The 17,500-nt window shown below is 46.2% G+C and overlaps 2 protein-coding genes across 6 annotated transcripts in view; both read right to left on the bottom strand.

Moving 5' to 3' along the window:
- Nucleotides 1–17,500, bottom strand: part of dclk2a (doublecortin-like kinase 2a) — a 528,903-nt gene that overhangs the window by 309,418 nt on the left and 201,985 nt on the right. The window lies entirely within an intron of this gene.
- The window catches only part of LOC140408214 (uncharacterized), an 89,082-nt gene continuing 74,412 nt past the window's right edge, over nt 2,831–17,500 (bottom strand). Inside the window, exon 2 of the mRNA XM_072495154.1 lies at nt 2,831–3,549. Coding sequence (XP_072351255.1) covers nt 3,184–3,549 — 366 coding nt within the window. The 3' untranslated portion in view covers nt 2,831–3,183. The remainder of the gene's footprint in view (nt 3,550–17,500) is intronic.

A 17,500-nucleotide genomic window follows, 5' to 3' on the forward strand; every position in this document is an offset into this window, starting at 1 on the left:
AACTACACTGGTTAGCAACACTGATTGTATTTTGCAGCAGAGGTTCATTAAGTTAAATGTTAATATGTGCAGTGGTTAGCACTGCTGCCTCATGGCACTGAGATCCCAGGTTCGATCCAGGCCCTGAGTCACTGTCCGTGAGGAGTTTGCACATTCTCCCTGTGTCTGCGTGGGTTTCACCCCCACAACCCAAAGATGTGCAGGGTAGGTGGACTGGCCACACTAAATTGCCCCTTAATTGGAAAAATGAATTGGGTACTCTATAAATTTTTTTTAAAGTTAAATGTTAATGGGCACGACTTAACGGAAACATTTCAAAGTGTTATTTTGGGCACGAGTGGAGGGGTGTTTCTCGATGGCCGTGTTGACAAGATTGCAGGCCGTATTTAAAGCCGTCCCCGAGCTTCGCACCATTACTGGCTGTCTCGCCATCTGATTCGCCTCAGCCGCTTGCCGCTATCAAGGGCTTTTAAACTTTCCCTCACCACTCACTCCAGTCAACACACGAGCATGGCACCACTCAGACCTGCTCCTCGCTTTGGGGATGCCGACCTGGCCAGGCTTCTGGATGTTCTGGAGGCAAGACGGGACATCCTGTTTCCCAGAGGGGGTTGGAGGGCCAGCCGCAGGGCCATCAATACTGACTGGGAGGCAGTGAAGGCGGCTGTCAGTGCGGGCAGCATGATCAGGAGGACCTCCAAACAATGGAGGAAGAAGGCCAACGACTTCCACTGAGCAGGAAGGGTAAGTTATCAACTCTCTCCTGGCATCAGTTCCACCTGCCACCCCTCAAATTCCCAACCGCAGCACCCCTTCACCCTATCACTGGCTGACACCACGCACCCTCCCCACATCTGATCTTCGTGCTTGTTCCTCAGCACAGCCTAGCACCCACCCACAATCCCTTCATGTCCAGTTGCGGTGCCCACATATGCCACCTGCCATAAGCCCTTCTGATTTATCAAGTACGCGGCTCACAAAGCCCTCTCTTAGTCTTCGCAGGAGAATATAGCCCTTAAAAGACAGGAAAGAGCCAATACGGAGGTCGGAGATCTGAGATCTGAAGTCTCGCGCCCAATGAAGAACAGGCCCTGGGGTTGTCCAAGGAGAGAACAGTCACTGACAAGAGAGGTTGGCCTGTGCTGCAGAGGTGAGGATCCACTGCCCCTTCACCCAGATGACCGGTCTCAAGTGAGTTGTTCATGTCAGACAAATTGATCCTTCCCTCTCACTGACTAAATATCCATCCTCTCATAGGATCTCCATCTGATGGTGCCATCCGGAGGGTAATGAGGGGAATGGGGGACTGAGGGGGATGGGTGAATGATGGGAATTGGGGTGAGGTGGTTGGGCTGACAAAGCCTCGTCCTCTGAGAAGCGGGCAAGGATGAGGGCCTCCCTGGTCCTCCGGGTATGCCAGGCCCTTGCCGCCACCTGTCCTCCATCCTCCGGCTCCTCCTGGCTTACCCACCATCCCCTCCTGGACCACCCCCTCCTTCTCAGACGAGACCGCATATTCCTCCTCCTCCTCCAGCATGTCGTCCTGCTGCTGTGCAAGGTTGTGGAGCCCTGTGGGGCATATACTGCAGTGCACCACCAGAGCAGACCAGGCATCGGAGCCACATCTTCAGCAGTTCGATGCACTACTGATTGGCTGCACCTGCATTGGCAAATGGACCTCGTTATATCAGGTCTCCATCTCGATCTCAGGCCTCTTCACTGGCGTCATCAACCAGTACCCCAGTGGGTACCCATTATCCCCCAAAAAGCCAACCCATCAACCTGGGATCGTCCTCGAAGATGCCGGGGATCTCAGAGTATCCCAGGATGTAGCTGCATGTACGCTTCCTGGGAAGCATGCACACACGTGCGTGATCTGGAGGTGGTGATCGCACACAATCTGAACATTCAGGGAGTGGAACCCCTTCCTATTAATGAAGGGCACTGCCAAGGTGCCCAGGTGGCGCTGGCAGTGGCAATGTCAGAGTGCCAGGCTGGCGGTGCCAAGCTGATATCTTTTGCGCGGTGGCAATCAGACCTGGGAAGGGTGGGGGGGAGCTCGGGGACCCCCTTGTAGTGAGTTGAGGCTTGGGGGGGTTCGGGGGCTCAAGAGATCATGACGCCATTTAAAAATGATGATCGGAGCTCCTCTGTGCAGAAAACGGGGCTAGTGCGGCCTTGTTGGGGAGATCCCCTCTGAGGTTCCTGATCTACCCGGATGGGCATTAGAAAACGGATCGTTTGTCAGTGCTCCGAATGCTGGGAAACACCGCTAATCTCGCGCACTACAGGACTCTGTCCCCATTCAGGTAGATCGCATCCTATACTTGCATATCAGACTGTATGCTTACTGAAACCCAAAATCGATAATCAGTGGTTACCTCCAGTCTCACCTGAGAACCTTTTTTTTTTTAAAAACCCAAAGATTTATTTATAGTACTTAACCAGAATATACAAAGTAGTGGTCAAGCATGAACTACTGAGGTATACAAATTTAACCTTGTTCAATATGGAAAAATTATACTAAATCAAATTACTTTTTTAAACCACATACAGGGTTTTTAAGCACCGGTTACAATGAGTTCAAAAAGAAATTTACAAATTGAACCTGTCAATTTTTGCTGGAATTGTTTTTGCACCACAAACAATATCAAAATGACAAATTGTGGAGCTTGAAGAATGGTAATTTTCTTTGTTACATTTTTGTATTTTTGTACAGAATAGAAGACCAGGTTTATCTTCCCCCACCCTCCCACCCCCAGTTAACAAGACCTACATCTTTGGCCTTCATTGCATAACCTCTACCCTAAACACAATTTACAAAAAGAAAAAAGGGCAGTTATTTATTTTTTCTTGAAATAAGAACATGGTCAGTCAACTGTAAAACATGTGCTTCTAAAATGTACAAATCCAAGTTCTAAACCCATTTCAAAACAGACCAGAAAACATTTATTACAGCATTCAAACCCATTACAAATGTGGTTGTACAAAGACCATATAATAAATAACTTCATAAAAAACAAATATTTCCCAGAGCAATGCCTTGGACAGGTGTTACAGGAATTAGTTGTACAGTACAATATAAAATCCACACTCTGCAAATGTACATTTAAAAAAAGCACAATCTCCACAATGTGAACCTGACCACACCATCAAGATATAAAAATTCAAACAAAGGAATGTTTAAGCTCCTGCTTTGGGTTCTGTTGACTCTCCATTTTCTGATTTTTGCCTCTTCTTTTCAACTTGACCCTGCTCCACAGCTGGACGCTTCACTGCATGTCCATCTGTTTCTTCTTCCTCCTCAGCACCCTCGTCCTCTTCACCATCCTCCTCTTCACCCTCAGCATCTTCCTCCTCCTCCTCCTCCTCCTCATCTTCATCCTCTGCATTTTCATCCGTGTGTTCAGCCCCATTCTCCTCCTCTGTTCCATTTGCTGGTGCATCTCCGCTGCCATTCTCTTTCTTCTCAGTTTCCTCCACGTTCTTTTCTTTTTCTTTCAGGTCCTTGGGTTTGACTTCAGATCGGGGCTGATTTATCGCTTGTGGCTATAAATAATATGCTCTGTACAGCTCCCCTTAACTCTCACACACTGTGAGAAGGAATCCCTGAGAAACTTTAATACCAAGTCTGAAGTCTCTCCTTCTTTGTGCACTGTTATGCATGAACCCTTCAATATGGGAGAAAAAGAGTTGGGTTTTTAACTCATGCCTTGAACTATACATCCTTTTCACAAACAATACCCCCATATTTTGCCATACAAACCTTAGTTAGGGTGCTGCAGTGGTTAGCACCGCTGCTGGGTTCAATCCCAGCCCCGGGTCACTGTCCGTATTGAGTTTGCATATTCTCCCCATGTCTGGGTGGGTCTCACTCCCACAACTCAAAGATGTGCAAGGTAGCTGGATTGGCCATGCTAAATTGCCCCTTAATTGGAAAAAAATGATTTGGGGACTTTGATCTTTTTCGGAAAAAAAAGGTAAAAACTTTCCTTAACAAATTGCAACAAACATCAGATGGGTCATTTTAATGACAGTCATGCCCTCTACGACTGTATATGCTTGCTTTAATTTTGTTGCTCCCATGCAATTAGCACGCTGTAACAGTGAAGAGTTGGTTCAAACATGAATAAAAGAGCTGAACGCTAGAGGTGAGGTGAGAGTGACTGCCCTTGACATCAAGGAAGCATTTGTATGGCATCAAGGAGCTCTAGCTAAACTGGAGTCAATGGGAATCAGGGGGAAACCTCCGCTGGTTGGAGTTTACCTGGCACAAAGAAAGATGATTGTGGTGGTTGGAGGTCAATCATCGCAGCTCGGGGCCATCACTGCATGTGTTCCTCAGCGTAGTGTCCTAGGCCCAACCATCTTCAGCTGCTTCATCAATGACCTGCCTCCCATCATAAGGTCAGAAGTGGGGATGTTCACAGATGACTGCACAATGTTCAGCACCATTCGCGACTCCTCAGATAATGAAGCAGTCCATGTTCAAACGCAGCAAGATCTGCACAATTTGCAAGTGGCAAATTACATTCGCGACACACAAGTGCCAGGCAATGACCATCTCCAACAGGAGAAAATATAACTATTGCCCCTTGATATTCAATGGCATTACTATCACTGAATCCCCCACAATCAACATCCTGGGGATTACCATTCATCAGAAACTGAACTGGACTAGCCATATAAATACTGTGGCTACAAGAGCAGGTCAGAGGCTAGGAATCCTGCAGCAAGTAACTCACCTCCAGACCCTCCAAAGCCTGTCCACCATCTGGACCACCTGTCCACTCTCCTCACCGACCAACGGTCAGTAGCCTTTATGTTCGATAATGCACAGCGGGGCAAAATCAAGAATGACAAGATCTTAAGGTGGAGGATCGAGCTCTCCACCTTTAACTATGAGATCTTGTATTGTCCCGGAAAGCTGAACGAGCCGTCCGATGCCCTGTCCCGCGGCACATGTGCCAACGCACAAATAGACCGCCTCCAAGCCCTCCACGAAGACCTCTGCCACCCGGGAGTCACCCGATTCTACCAGTCCCGCAACCTCCCCTACTCTGTGGAGGATGTCCATACAGTCATCAGGAACTGCCACATCTGCGCAGAGTGCAAACCGTACTTTTTCAGGCCGGATAGAGCGCACCTGATCAAGGCTTCCCGCTCCTTTGAACGCCTCAGTTTGGATTTCAAAGGGCCCCTCCCCTCCACCGACCGCAACGCATACTTCCTGAACGTGGTGGACGAGTACTCCCGTTTCCCCTTCGCCATCCCCTGCCCCGACATGGCAGCAGCTACAGTCATTAAAGCCCTTGACACCATATTCACACTGTTCGGTTTCCCCACGTATATCCATAGCGACAGGGGGTCCTCCTTCATGAGCGACGAGCTGCGCCAGTTCCTGCTCAGCAAGGGCATAGCCTCGAGCAGGACGACCAGCTACAACCCCCGGGGGAACGGCAAGTAGAGAGGGAGAACGGCACGGTCTGGAAGACCGTCCTACTGGCCCTACGGTCCAGGGATCTCCCAGTTTCCCAGTGGCAGGAGGTCCTCCCGGACGCTCTCCACTCCATCCGGTCGCTGCAGTGTACCACCACTAACCAAACGCCTCAAGAGCGCCTCCTCGTCTTCCCCAGGAAGTCCTCCTCCGGAACGTCGCTTCCGACCTGGCTGGCGGCCCCAGGACCCATCTTGCTCCGGAAACATGTGCGGGCGCACAAATCGGACCCGTTGGTCGAGACGGTCCACCTTCTCCACGCGAACCCGCAGTACACCACACGGTCTCCCTGCGGGACCTGGCGCCCGCCGGCAGCACACCCCCCCCCCCCCCCCAACACCGATCACCCCCTCCCTGCCACCGGCGCACCCCGCACCCGCCCCCTTCCCGGGGGGATCGGTCCTCCTCCCGTGCCCACCCAGGTGTAAAACAGGAACAAACAGCGAAACGCTCCCGGAGATGAAAACGCCCGAGCAAGCACCTGCACCACCACCGGGGCTGAGGCGATCGACGAGGAAGGCCAGACCGCCCGCTCGACTCATGGAATCCGCATGACACCAAGAAAAAGCAAGAATGTTGTTGTAACAAAAAACACTTTTTTTGCCCGTATTGTAAATAGTTCTCACAAACTTGTACATAGCTCAGTGTGGGGCTAAAGCTGTATTAACACAGTCCGAAATTTGTTCCAGGCCCAGCCTTGTAAACCCCTACCACCATGCGAACCACCACCCCGCCGGGTTCCTTTTTAACAAGGGGTGAATGTGGTGGTATGTATTAGGAGTAATGAGGTACCTGTGAAGCAGAGTGGCTATTGGCGGACAGGTCCCAGTTCCTGGTTGGATCTGCCGACTTCTGGCTCCGCCCTGAAGGCGGAGTATAAGAGCTTGAGCTTCTCCCCGCAGCCTCATTCTGTTGCTGAGCTGCTGGGGACAAGTCTCGCTTAATAAAGCCTAGATAGACTTCATCGCACCTCGTCTCGCGTAAGTCATTGTGCGCTACAGTAATGGCATACTCTCCACTTGCCTGGATGAGTGCAGCTCCAACAACACTCAAGAAGCTCGACACCATCCAAGACAAAGCAACCCACTTGATCGCTCCTTCTTCTACAAACATTCAATCCCTCCACCGCCAACGAACAGTGGCAGTCGTGTGTACCATCTACAAGATGCACTGCTGTAACTCGCCAAGGTTCCTTGGACAGCACCTTCCAAACCCATGACCACTACCTTCTAGAAGGAGAAGAGCAGCAGATACCTGGGAACCCCACCACCTGGAGGTTCCCCTCCAAGTCACTCACCACCCTGACTTGGAAATATCTTGCCGTTTCTTCACTGTCGCTGGGTCAAAATTCTGGAAGTCTCTCCCTAACAGTACTGTGAGTGTACCTACACCTCAGGAACTGCAGCAGTTCAAGAAGGCAAATCACCATCACCTTCTCAAGGGAAACTAGGGATTGGCAATAAATGCTGGCTGAACCACATTCCGTAAAAATGAATTTTTAAAAACTTCACAGTATTTTTGCAGGTTTGATGAAGCTTTCACACATTTCTTTCTCATGTTCCTTCGCATCACATCCTGCTCTGGGACAAGTCAACGAAACAGAATGGTATTTCGTGAATCCCAACTTCAAATATCGTTAATCTAATAATGTGTGACTTAAAAAAATATTTGTTCTTGTCAAAGTCAGTAATGTTCACACTAAAGGAGTCTCATCCATCCGCCCTTTTACAAGTTACAGAGGAAAATATGTAGTTTCAGAGCTCTTGTATTTGGGAAGAAAAATCACAAGTCTCTTGCACACACCAATGATGGAAATTTGCATGTACAATTTTCCGATATATGCTCGAAGTGTGCAAGGTGTGCCATAAGTCAGGGCTCAGATATTCTTTTCTAAATATTCCATCAACTGTGCCCAACCTCAGATGAACACTCCTCAGTTTAACAGCATGGCAATTTCTGATTTCTCATACCAGCTTTAAGGTCTCCACATCATGGTCTCCAAGCAAAACTGCCAGGTTCATGAGAAATTAGTAAGAACTTTGTATACGGACTCCCACACACTGACAATTAAATTGAGTATGCCCAAGCACCTTCATATATAGCTTAGATAATGAGAAGGCCAAAGACACTTTCATCCCAAAGGTTTCAGATGGATTTGATCCCATGTCCTTGGAGTATGCATCAGTCCCTTATTTAATATTTCCAAAAAAAATAGAATATAGAAACCGAGATAAAGAAATGTATTGGATCTTGAGGGGCACAATAGCACCATTTTTGTTCTAAACCTTGTTTTCGGATTGTGATAATTTTGTGACAAACAGAAACTAACCATGATGTTAAGTAAATATTTGAGGTGATCCTGGCAATGAGGTTTCACTATGTGCATTTTTTAGCTACAATTAATGACCCAGAATGTGCAGTCAGCAGTGAGGCAAGGGCAACTCACTGCTGACCTGGAAGAAAGTTGTCGAAAGGTTGAACGATCTCTGTAACATGCCTTCTCCTTTCCTGATGAGATTAAATCCGGCGCCAAGCCAAAGGGTTGTGTCGCCAGTTAAAATGGTTTTAATTTCAAAACAAAGGTCACATTTATGAAAAAAGTTGCTTATAAAAATGCAATAACAAATCTAATTGAAAAAAATTATTTGCTTGTAATATCATAAGAAAATGATGCAGGTCTTCTCTTCTCCCAAAATGTTGTGGAAGCCATTACCCCATCAACACCTTCAGAGTATTTATTTTGTGATGACTCTTTCGTTTGTCAGTGCAAGATTTAAAATCTTGAGTAAAATCCTTCAGTCACAAAGGCCCAGTTACCACTTTTAAATACCAAGGATGTCAATTAGTTGAGCAGGTTATACAGCAGTATCTTCCATTTTATTACACAGCAGCTATTAGTGTTTCTTACAACATTAATAAATCACAATCTCCCCTCTCAACTTCTATACTACAACTGGAGGTTTATTGATATACAAGATATATAAAATGTCTTTTTATAAGCTCATGCACATCATGCCGATGGTCATTAATAGTCTGTCCCCTGCCTCCCTTTCCTTCCTGTTCCCTACAGTGCTTTGTTCCTGTAGTTTACCATTTGGCAAAAAAAAAAATGAACACAGCATTGAAGGATCAACTCGTTAAGAATTCTACGTGTTGCCAATAATTCAACATGGAGCTGCTTATAACGCCAGTGTGCAGCGACTGTGTTGCAACAACCAAGGAGGGTACAGTGAAGGCTGCACTGGGAGCTAAGGATGTTGACTGCAGCAGTTATCTGTGAACAGTGGTTCAACAGAACAATATTGCCTCGCGACATCAGAAGCCAGTTGTAAAGCAATTCTTCCCTTCTGTGCTTTGAAAAAAAAAAGTCAGCGTGGCCCTCAACACATCTCATGCAACAAAATGCAACCGCATCAAAACTGCACATGACATCTCAATTCCATATGCTTTACCCTTATCCAAATTGCCATTCCTGATTTCCAAGGCCTCCTTCAGCACTGCAATTCCCTAGCAATGATCACCCTGGCAAAGAAAAATACAGCTCTCAGTTTAATGCTAAAAGACTTGGGTTTATTCAGGCTATAAACAAAAACTTGCTTTTAATTTAGAAAAACAGCCCCAAAGTGCTTCATATCAGCAGAAGGCAAAATATGAACAAACAAAGCACAATCGTGATGGAATGTTCAGAATTATTTCAGTTTCTTTTTAATTATTGTATTTGACACACTCTGGAGAACACAAGGAAATCAATTTCACCCTTGGTCATTCATTCAAATGACTCTCCCTGACTGAGAAGATGACCTGGAAAAAATACTCTGGTCTAAGTCAGTACATTTGTGTGCAGTGTTGAATTTTTTGGAATTTGTAGTTTAGCTTTTTCTCTACGTTTTAAGTGGGCACTGCTTTAATCGACATTTTATTTGCAAAGCTTTTTAAATTTGTTGAAAATGCATATGATCTCACTAATTATGTTGAAAAATGTTTCACTCACAGATCTGGACATGGCCATTGGCTTTTTTCCCTGGACCAACAAAACATCTTTTCATAAATAGAGCAGAAGTGGAAGTAATCTTTGACATTGGTGCAAAATGGAAATGAAATGAAATGAAAATGAAAATGAAAATCGCTTATTGTCACAAGTAGGCTTCAATGAAGTTACTGTGAAAAGCCCCTAGTCACCACATTCCGGCGCCTATTCAGGGAGGCTGTTACGGGAATTGAACCGTGCAGCTGGCCTGCCTTGGTCTGCTTTCAAAGCCAGCGATTTAGCCCTGTGCTAAACAGCCCCAGAGTTGTGTTAGTTCTGAATTCCTCTAGCAGAGCCACTATTAACAAGATGGGCTGAATGCCCTCCTTCTGAACTTCTGAAAGAATTTCCAAACATTGTGACTCTCAGGCACTAAGATTGATCATCAGGAGATAGGCATAATGGTGCAAAGACTCCATTGCGTGCTATTCAAAGAGATATATGTGAACTTGAATCAGGAAAATAATTGACTGCAATCAGAGTTTCATTCTGAGATTTTTAAATAGTGCAAGTTGTCAATGAAGCTAGTAAAATCAGTGATGAGAATTTAAAAGGAAATTTGTTTCCTAAGGATTATAACAAACAACTTTATGAGACATATGAAGACATATGAGGAAACATTTTTGTGATGGTGATGATGGGTACAAGATGAAAAGCTTCAACAAAATGTCAACAAGTGTGGTTGAGACAGTGCATCTTTTACTGAAAAAGTAGATAAATATGTGATGCACAGAAGATAGAGTTATGGTGGAAAGAAGAAAAAAATGAAAATCGCTTATTGTCACAAGTAGGCTTCAATGAAGTTACTGTGAAAAGCCCCTAGTCGCCACATTCCGGCACCTGTTCGGGGAGGCTGTTATGGGAATTGAACCGTGCTGCTGGCCTGCCTTGGTCTGCTTTCAAAGCCAGCGATTTAGCCCTGTGCTAAACAGCCCCAGAGTTGTGTTAGTTCTGAATTCCTCTAGCAGAGCCACTATTAACAAGATGGGCTGAATGCCCTCCTTCTGCATTGTAAACCACTGTGGTCTAAAAATGTAAAGCGTTAGAATGTTGGTGTGTGGCTTATTATTTTACTAACTGAATGTTGCTGCATTTTATGGCTTTAATTAAAACCTTTACAATAGCTCCCTCCACATAATGAAACAAATAAATGAAGCCCTTTGTCAGGTCAGCCTATTGCTTTTGAAGATTACCCTTTTAAAATAAATGCCACTGAAACTCTCATTAGCAAAGCAAAAGGGAGCAAAAGATTGCAAACACAGCTCGGTTTTTCTTCTTGAATGATCAGGAGCTCCTTACAGTTTAATGAAAAAAGCACAACAGTAATCAGGCTAGACTATTTCATTTTAATATAGACTGGAGAAGACTGCTGGGTGGGCAGGTTTAACAATACCAATGTCTGAAAGATAAGGGGAAAGTGGTCAACTCTGCACTCTGCCTAAACATCTTCCTGGGAGTATATTTTCATCTTTTCACTTATTTCAGCATAAAAAAATTAATATGAATATAGGTGCATCTTATCACAAGTGGCTATTCTGAAAATATTTTTCTTAGTCCAAACATTGCAGCCTTTTCAGAAAAAAACAGTTTGAGTATTGATGTATAATAGCTTTGTTGCTCTTTTAGTTGCCTCTTGGACTTGACATCATATGCCAAATGACCAGCATAGCCGTCTACAACCAGATATGGCTCAAATATTCAAATCTTATCATTTCAACAGGTTGATTCCTGGGATGAGATATGTGTCCTATAATGAGACTGAATAAAATGCAAAGTACTCTCTGATATTGAGAAGAATGGGAGGCGACCTCATCGAAACATATAGGATTCTGAGGGGCTTGACATGGTAGACATGGAGAGGTTGTTTCCCCTGGCTGGGCAATCTAGAACACGGGCACAGCCTCAGGATAAGAGACTGATTATTTGGGACAGAGATGAGGACAAATTTCTTCCCAACATTTGAAATTCTAGACCCAAGAAGATTGTGAATGCCCCATCTTTTCACTATGTTCAAGGCCGAGAGATTTTTGATCTTTTAGGGAAATTAAAGGTCATGGGGAATGGTCAGGAAAACGGAGCTGAGGACAAGATCAGCCATGATTATACTGATTAGTAAAGCAGGCTTGAGGAGCCAGCTCCTATTTCTTATGTTTTTACGAATCTTTCCTGGAAGCCAGAATCATCCTCAAAATGAAAATCAATAAGGTCTGACTCTCCACCACAAACCATTATCTCCCTCCATCAGACTCACAATCCTTAATCTATGCACACCTTATAATTGAGGCCTCAACAGCCTTTTGTCTTTTCTAATCCCTACCCTCCCTCTATCGCTCCAAGGCCTGTTACATGTTTACATTTAGATTCACACTTTATCCATCAAAACTGGAGACTCAATTTGATGGATTCTCCTGTCCCCCAGCCCCGTGTTTCTCGGCAGCGCGCCATTCGCTTGAGGCAGGATTCAATCTTCCCATCACTCGTCAGTGGGATTTCCCATTGTAACCACCCCATGCTGCCGGGAAACCCGTGGGCCGGTTTACACTGCTGGCGGGAATGGTAAATTGCAATGCATGGAGAATCCCGGCCAAAATCATTCTTTGGCAGTATGGCTCTCATCATTGGTTTTTTTGTACAACTTGAGACTGTAAGATGTCAGAATGCAAACTGAAAGTGGGTAAAGGATTATAAAATTCAGATTCCTATGGAGTAGGATAACTAGAAACAGAATAAATGTAAAAACAGTAAAATTATAGCCAATGCATAAGGTATGAAGAAGATACTTGGTTAGTTGCAATGTAATGTAAATATTTACTATGGCAAGCAACATTCTGTAACCCCAGCTCACATGGTTATGTGCAACATTTTTTCTTTAATAAATCTGCAAGCGATTTTTATGTGGTGTTTATATAGTGAAATGTCCCAAGATGCCTTACAGGGCCATTATAAAATAAATTATGACACCGGGCGACATAAGGAGGTATTGGGCTGTGACCTCTTAGCTCCCGGATAGTGTTTCTGAGGAGACTCTAAAGATGCTCCAGAGTACATCCCCCACCCTGGAAGGTCCCAGATAAGGATTGCGCAGCAACTGTCCAGGAACGTCAAACTTCCAATGGACAATTGCCTTGCTCTGGGAACCATCCGGAAATGCGATTTAGATCACAAATTTCGGGTGGTCCGACTGTTACATCAATAGTTACCCGGAAACAGTTACAAGAGCTAAAACTGCTTCCCGGTTCTGGGTAACTATAGCACTGACCCCGCCCCGCCCTAACTCTGCCCCCCCACCCATATAATGTCCTCCAACACCTCCCCATTACCCCATCCCCACACAGGACTTCCCCCAGCCTGCCAATCCACTCCAGATTATCCCCAAACCTCCCATAGGACTACACCCCTAGCCCCCCCACGGGCCACCGAACCCCAAAGATCCCCCGACTACCTTCCCCCTCAGGTGCAACCCGACACCTGTTTCTCGCTCCCTCCCCCCCACCACCACCACACCTGACCCGACCCTGACTGCACATACCCACCCCCGTCTCCAGGCCCGGCCAATTCCCGACTTCCAACTGCTCACCCCCCACCCCCAGGCCCAATCCAATTCTTTAAAAAAAAAAAAAATTTAGAGTACCCAATTCATTTTTTGTCCCAATTAAGGGGCAATTTAGCGTGGCCAATCCATCTACTCTGTACATCTTTGGGTTGTGGGGGTGAAACCCACGCAGACACGGGGAGAATGGGCAAACTCCACACGGACAGTGACCCAGGGTCGGGATCGAACCTGGGACCATGATGCCGTGAGGCAGCAGTGCTGACCACTGCGCTGCCCTACCCCAATCCAATTCTTAACTCCACCCCTTCTCCACACCTGACCTGACTTCCTCTCCACCCCCACCTCAGACCCGACCCAACATTTCTTTCACCATCTCCCACATCCGAACCGAGATGAAAATGAAATGAAAAAAAAGATGCCACAACTTCTCATCACCCCAGGCCCGGCATGGCATTCCCACGCTAAAGGGAAGGAAGTGTATGATGAAAAGTTTGGCCTAGAGGGAGGGATGGGAAAGAAATCAATGAGATCCTCACACTTGTTGGAGGAGGGGAGAGTGGAGGGGCAGTAGCGAGGGGTTTAGGAAGATGGTTTGCAGTCTTGAAAAGAAGCCGGGTGTTACCTTTACATTCCAGGATGACCCTGGGTCAGTGAACAGTTTTAGCAGATGACAGTGGGACCTGGGGGTGTTTTAAGGTCGAGCCAGAACTGATAGTATGATGCAACCATATTCAAAGAGTAACACCTATCAGTAACATACCTGACTCCTCCCCCACAATTTTTAGGCATACCCTGTCCCACGGATGGCAGAGACACGCAGTGGAATAGAGTTGGAAGACAATGACACTGAGATTACATTACACTGAAAGTGGAACCCATGAGGTTTTCAGCACCCGGTCCATAGCCTTCCAGGTTACAGTAGACCCAGGTATCTTTTAAATGAGAAGAGGGTTTCAGCCTCTTCTGTCCACAATCTGGACAGTGAATTCAAGGCACATACCACCCTCTGGCTGCAAATATGTTTCTTAATATTCCCTCTAATCTTTCTCCCAATCACCTTAAATATGTGTATTCTGATAATTGACCTCTTCGCTAGGTGAAATAAGTCTTTTCTGTCTACAGTCACCCCTCAGCCCCCTTTATTCCAAGCAAAGTCCTCATAGCTTTCCTCATAGCTGTAATTTTCAAGCCCTGGCAACATTCTTGTAAATCTTCCCTGCACTCTCTCCAAAGTAATTATGTCCTTCCTGTAACGTGGTGGTCAGAACTCTCCACAAAACTCCAGCTGAAGCCGAACCAGCATTTTATGCAATTCCAGCATTACATTCCTGCTTTTTTACTCAATACCTCACTCAATAAAAGTAAATGTTATAAATGCCTTCTTTGCCACCTGTCAGGGCTAAAAGATGCACACTGTCGAGTTTTCATGCAGGGAGGCTCAGATTTTCACAACTGAAACTTCACCTCTCCTGTCTACATAAGCCGCAATATCCTGGCTACTCAGCTTCACTGACCATATGTGGGCTGACTCATCAGCCCTGAATGATGCTTTAAATTTTTATGGGGATGATTTGGCCCCTTACAAAAGGCATGTGGGTTGTCTTTGAAGTATATATGGATTGGTCATTCCTTGGCAAGATCAGCGCCCAAGTGTGGCTGTGGGCAGGTCCTCATTTACACTGGGAAATAAAGCCAATGCATTTTCAGGCCCAAGAGGATGGTGTGACCCAGGTACACCAAATTTATAGACAAAACAAACAAGACCATTAGAGTATAATGTTCAGCACCCCCCCCCCCCCCCACCCCACCAGTAAAGCAATCCAAGACAGAAGGGTATTTCTTAAAATTTGTACTGTTTAAAAGTGGATTGAGGTAAAACGTCTTCAAAGAATTTTGAGCGTACAGAACATTCCTCCCTCGAAGGTCGCTGATACAGAATCAATGAGGCATTTAAAAGAGAGTAAGATACCTGTTTGTGGAGAAAATGTATTAAGATAGGGGCTGTTTAGCACAGGGCTAAATCGCTGGCTTTGAAAGCAGACCAAGACAGGCCAGCAGCACAGTTCAATTCCCGTACCAGCCTCCCCGAACAGGCGCTGGAATGTGGCGATAGGGGCTTTTCACAGTAACTTCATTTGAAGCCTACTTGTGACAATAAGCGATTTTCATTTCATTTCAGATATGAGAAGCAATAGCAGGGAAATGAGAGTCAGCACTGTTTCGCCACCAAAATGGCAGAGCAAGCTTGATGAGCAGCATGGCCTATTTATTTTCCTGATTCTACAACCAGCTGACTGTAAATCTACAGGCTGATAATAGCTTCTTGTGCAGGTATCATACAAGGATGATTTAACGTTTTATTGTATTTTCATTTACTAGAAACAGTTCCGAAAGTTGCAATAGAAAACATTCATTTAAAATACAGAAAAGATTGGCAGCACTTGATGTTTTAAGTCGAGACAGATGAAAATGATTGCTGAGTTTTGTGACTGCTTCATTTTGTCTGACAGGATGAAGCAGCAGTTGATTCATCTGCACATCCAGGACTGTGAAAAATTAGCCCCATGGGAAGGTGAGAAGGTATAAAATATAGATTATTTGGTCTGTCTGACACACAGAAACTGGATGCGTCAGTCATGCCTCTGATTTAGTATTTTGTTTCTCCAACTGAAGACCAGAAACATTGTTATGAATGCAGAGTGTGTAGTTAGCGCATCTATTGTGTCTAATGATTTGACAAATGTTAAATACTGACATGGCACAACGGCAGTGCTGTTTTAGGGCAGCAGCCAGCCTTGCTAATCAGAAGCTCAGTCTTGTGAGAAGAAAAGATTCTGAATGCAGGAAGTTTGAAATAAAAGCTGAAAATGCAGGGAATGTATGAAGGAAAGCAGAAAATAAGTGTTCATTTTGTTTGGAATCCACAGCAGTAACGATCCAGGTTGGTCAAGTGCATCCATTAACAGCGGGATTGGGCGGGTGAACTGTTCAGGTGTCACCAGCAAATTACATAAAATTATGTTCCGTACGGTTGGCTGGTAGCTCTAGCTGGTAACTCTGAGCAGTCATATGAATTCAGAAAACGTTAGCGTGCTGTATCAATCTGTGTTTCTGCCCATTCCTTAAACTATGTAATCATATGAATCCACACCATAAATTTATTGCCATTGTCCTATGGAAGATAAATATCATTCAAATGTGGGGTGCGACTCAACTGACTGACGTTAACGTCCACTGAACGGTGCATTTGCAGGGAGTTTCTCAGAGTTGCAGTGCTGGGAAGCATCCCCTTATCCAACAGCATTTGCTGTTTCTTGGCCTCGGGTAATTTCCCCACCAAGGCTGCACTTAGTGTGATTGCTCACCAGCAGGAAAGGCTTCTCGCAGATCAGGGTGTCATTTTGTCTGGCAGCCCCAATCACCCCTCTCTCCCCCCCCCTCCCACTTCCTAACCCCGCCGCCCCCCCCCCCCCGCCCCAACCTCGTGGAGGCCCCTGGGAACCATCCCCCTTGTAGTATCCTCAATAACGACATGAGAGTGTAGAATGGTAAATGAAGGCTTTAATAAGCAGAGAACTAGTCAGTGACCGAGACGTGTGCTTACTGAGTGCCACCTACAGGGCGTTACCTTATATACGGCTCCCTGGTGGGCGGAGCCAGAGGCGGAGTCCCCCAGGGTTCCACACCCGGTCTTAAAGGGGCATCACCTACATGGTGTTAAGGGTGCAGTAACCATTCATCACATTCACCCCCGGTTTTTAAAAAAACGCAAGGTCCGTCGGAGGTGAAGTGGAATCACATGTCTAGTCTTTTCGGCAGCCGGATCGTCCTCATTGACCATCTCAGCTAAGGCGGTGGTACGGCGGACACGGACGTCTTTGGTGAGAGTACATCCGGGAGCATGGTGGTCGGAGCTTTGATCTGGGTCGGGGTAGGGGGTCGGGGGGCAGGGGGAAGCTGGGCGAATAGCTGGGGCTGGGGGGTGGTCGGTGTTTACCGGCGGGGTGGGGGTGCCGCTAAAATGCAGTTCCCGGAGGTAACCAAGGCGTTGGGATGTATCCCCTTCGCCTTGGAGACCTCGGGCAAGCACCGTTCAGTACTGAAGATGAGATGGAATGGCACTTGGATGGGGTCCCCTTGGGGATTGGAGGCAGTTGCCCTCTGGGCAGGGTGGTACCCTGGCACTGCTGATGCCTGCCTGGCACCCTGACAGTGCCATCTTGGTGCCAGCCTGGCACAATCAAGATGCCTAGGTAACACAGTCATCTGGAAGGGACATTTGCCAAGCTGGCAGTGCCAAGGCGGTGATTGGGCCCTGGGAACTGCCCTGTGCATGAGAGATGTGGTATAGTGGGGGGGCCGAGCCGGGAACCCCTTTATTGGTGAGGCGGGACTTTGGGGGGGGGGGGTTACCCCATTTAAA

This window comes from Scyliorhinus torazame, chromosome 3 (genome assembly GCF_047496885.1).
Source record: "Scyliorhinus torazame isolate Kashiwa2021f chromosome 3, sScyTor2.1, whole genome shotgun sequence".
In the NCBI taxonomy this organism is placed as follows: domain Eukaryota; kingdom Metazoa; phylum Chordata; class Chondrichthyes; order Carcharhiniformes; family Scyliorhinidae; genus Scyliorhinus; species Scyliorhinus torazame.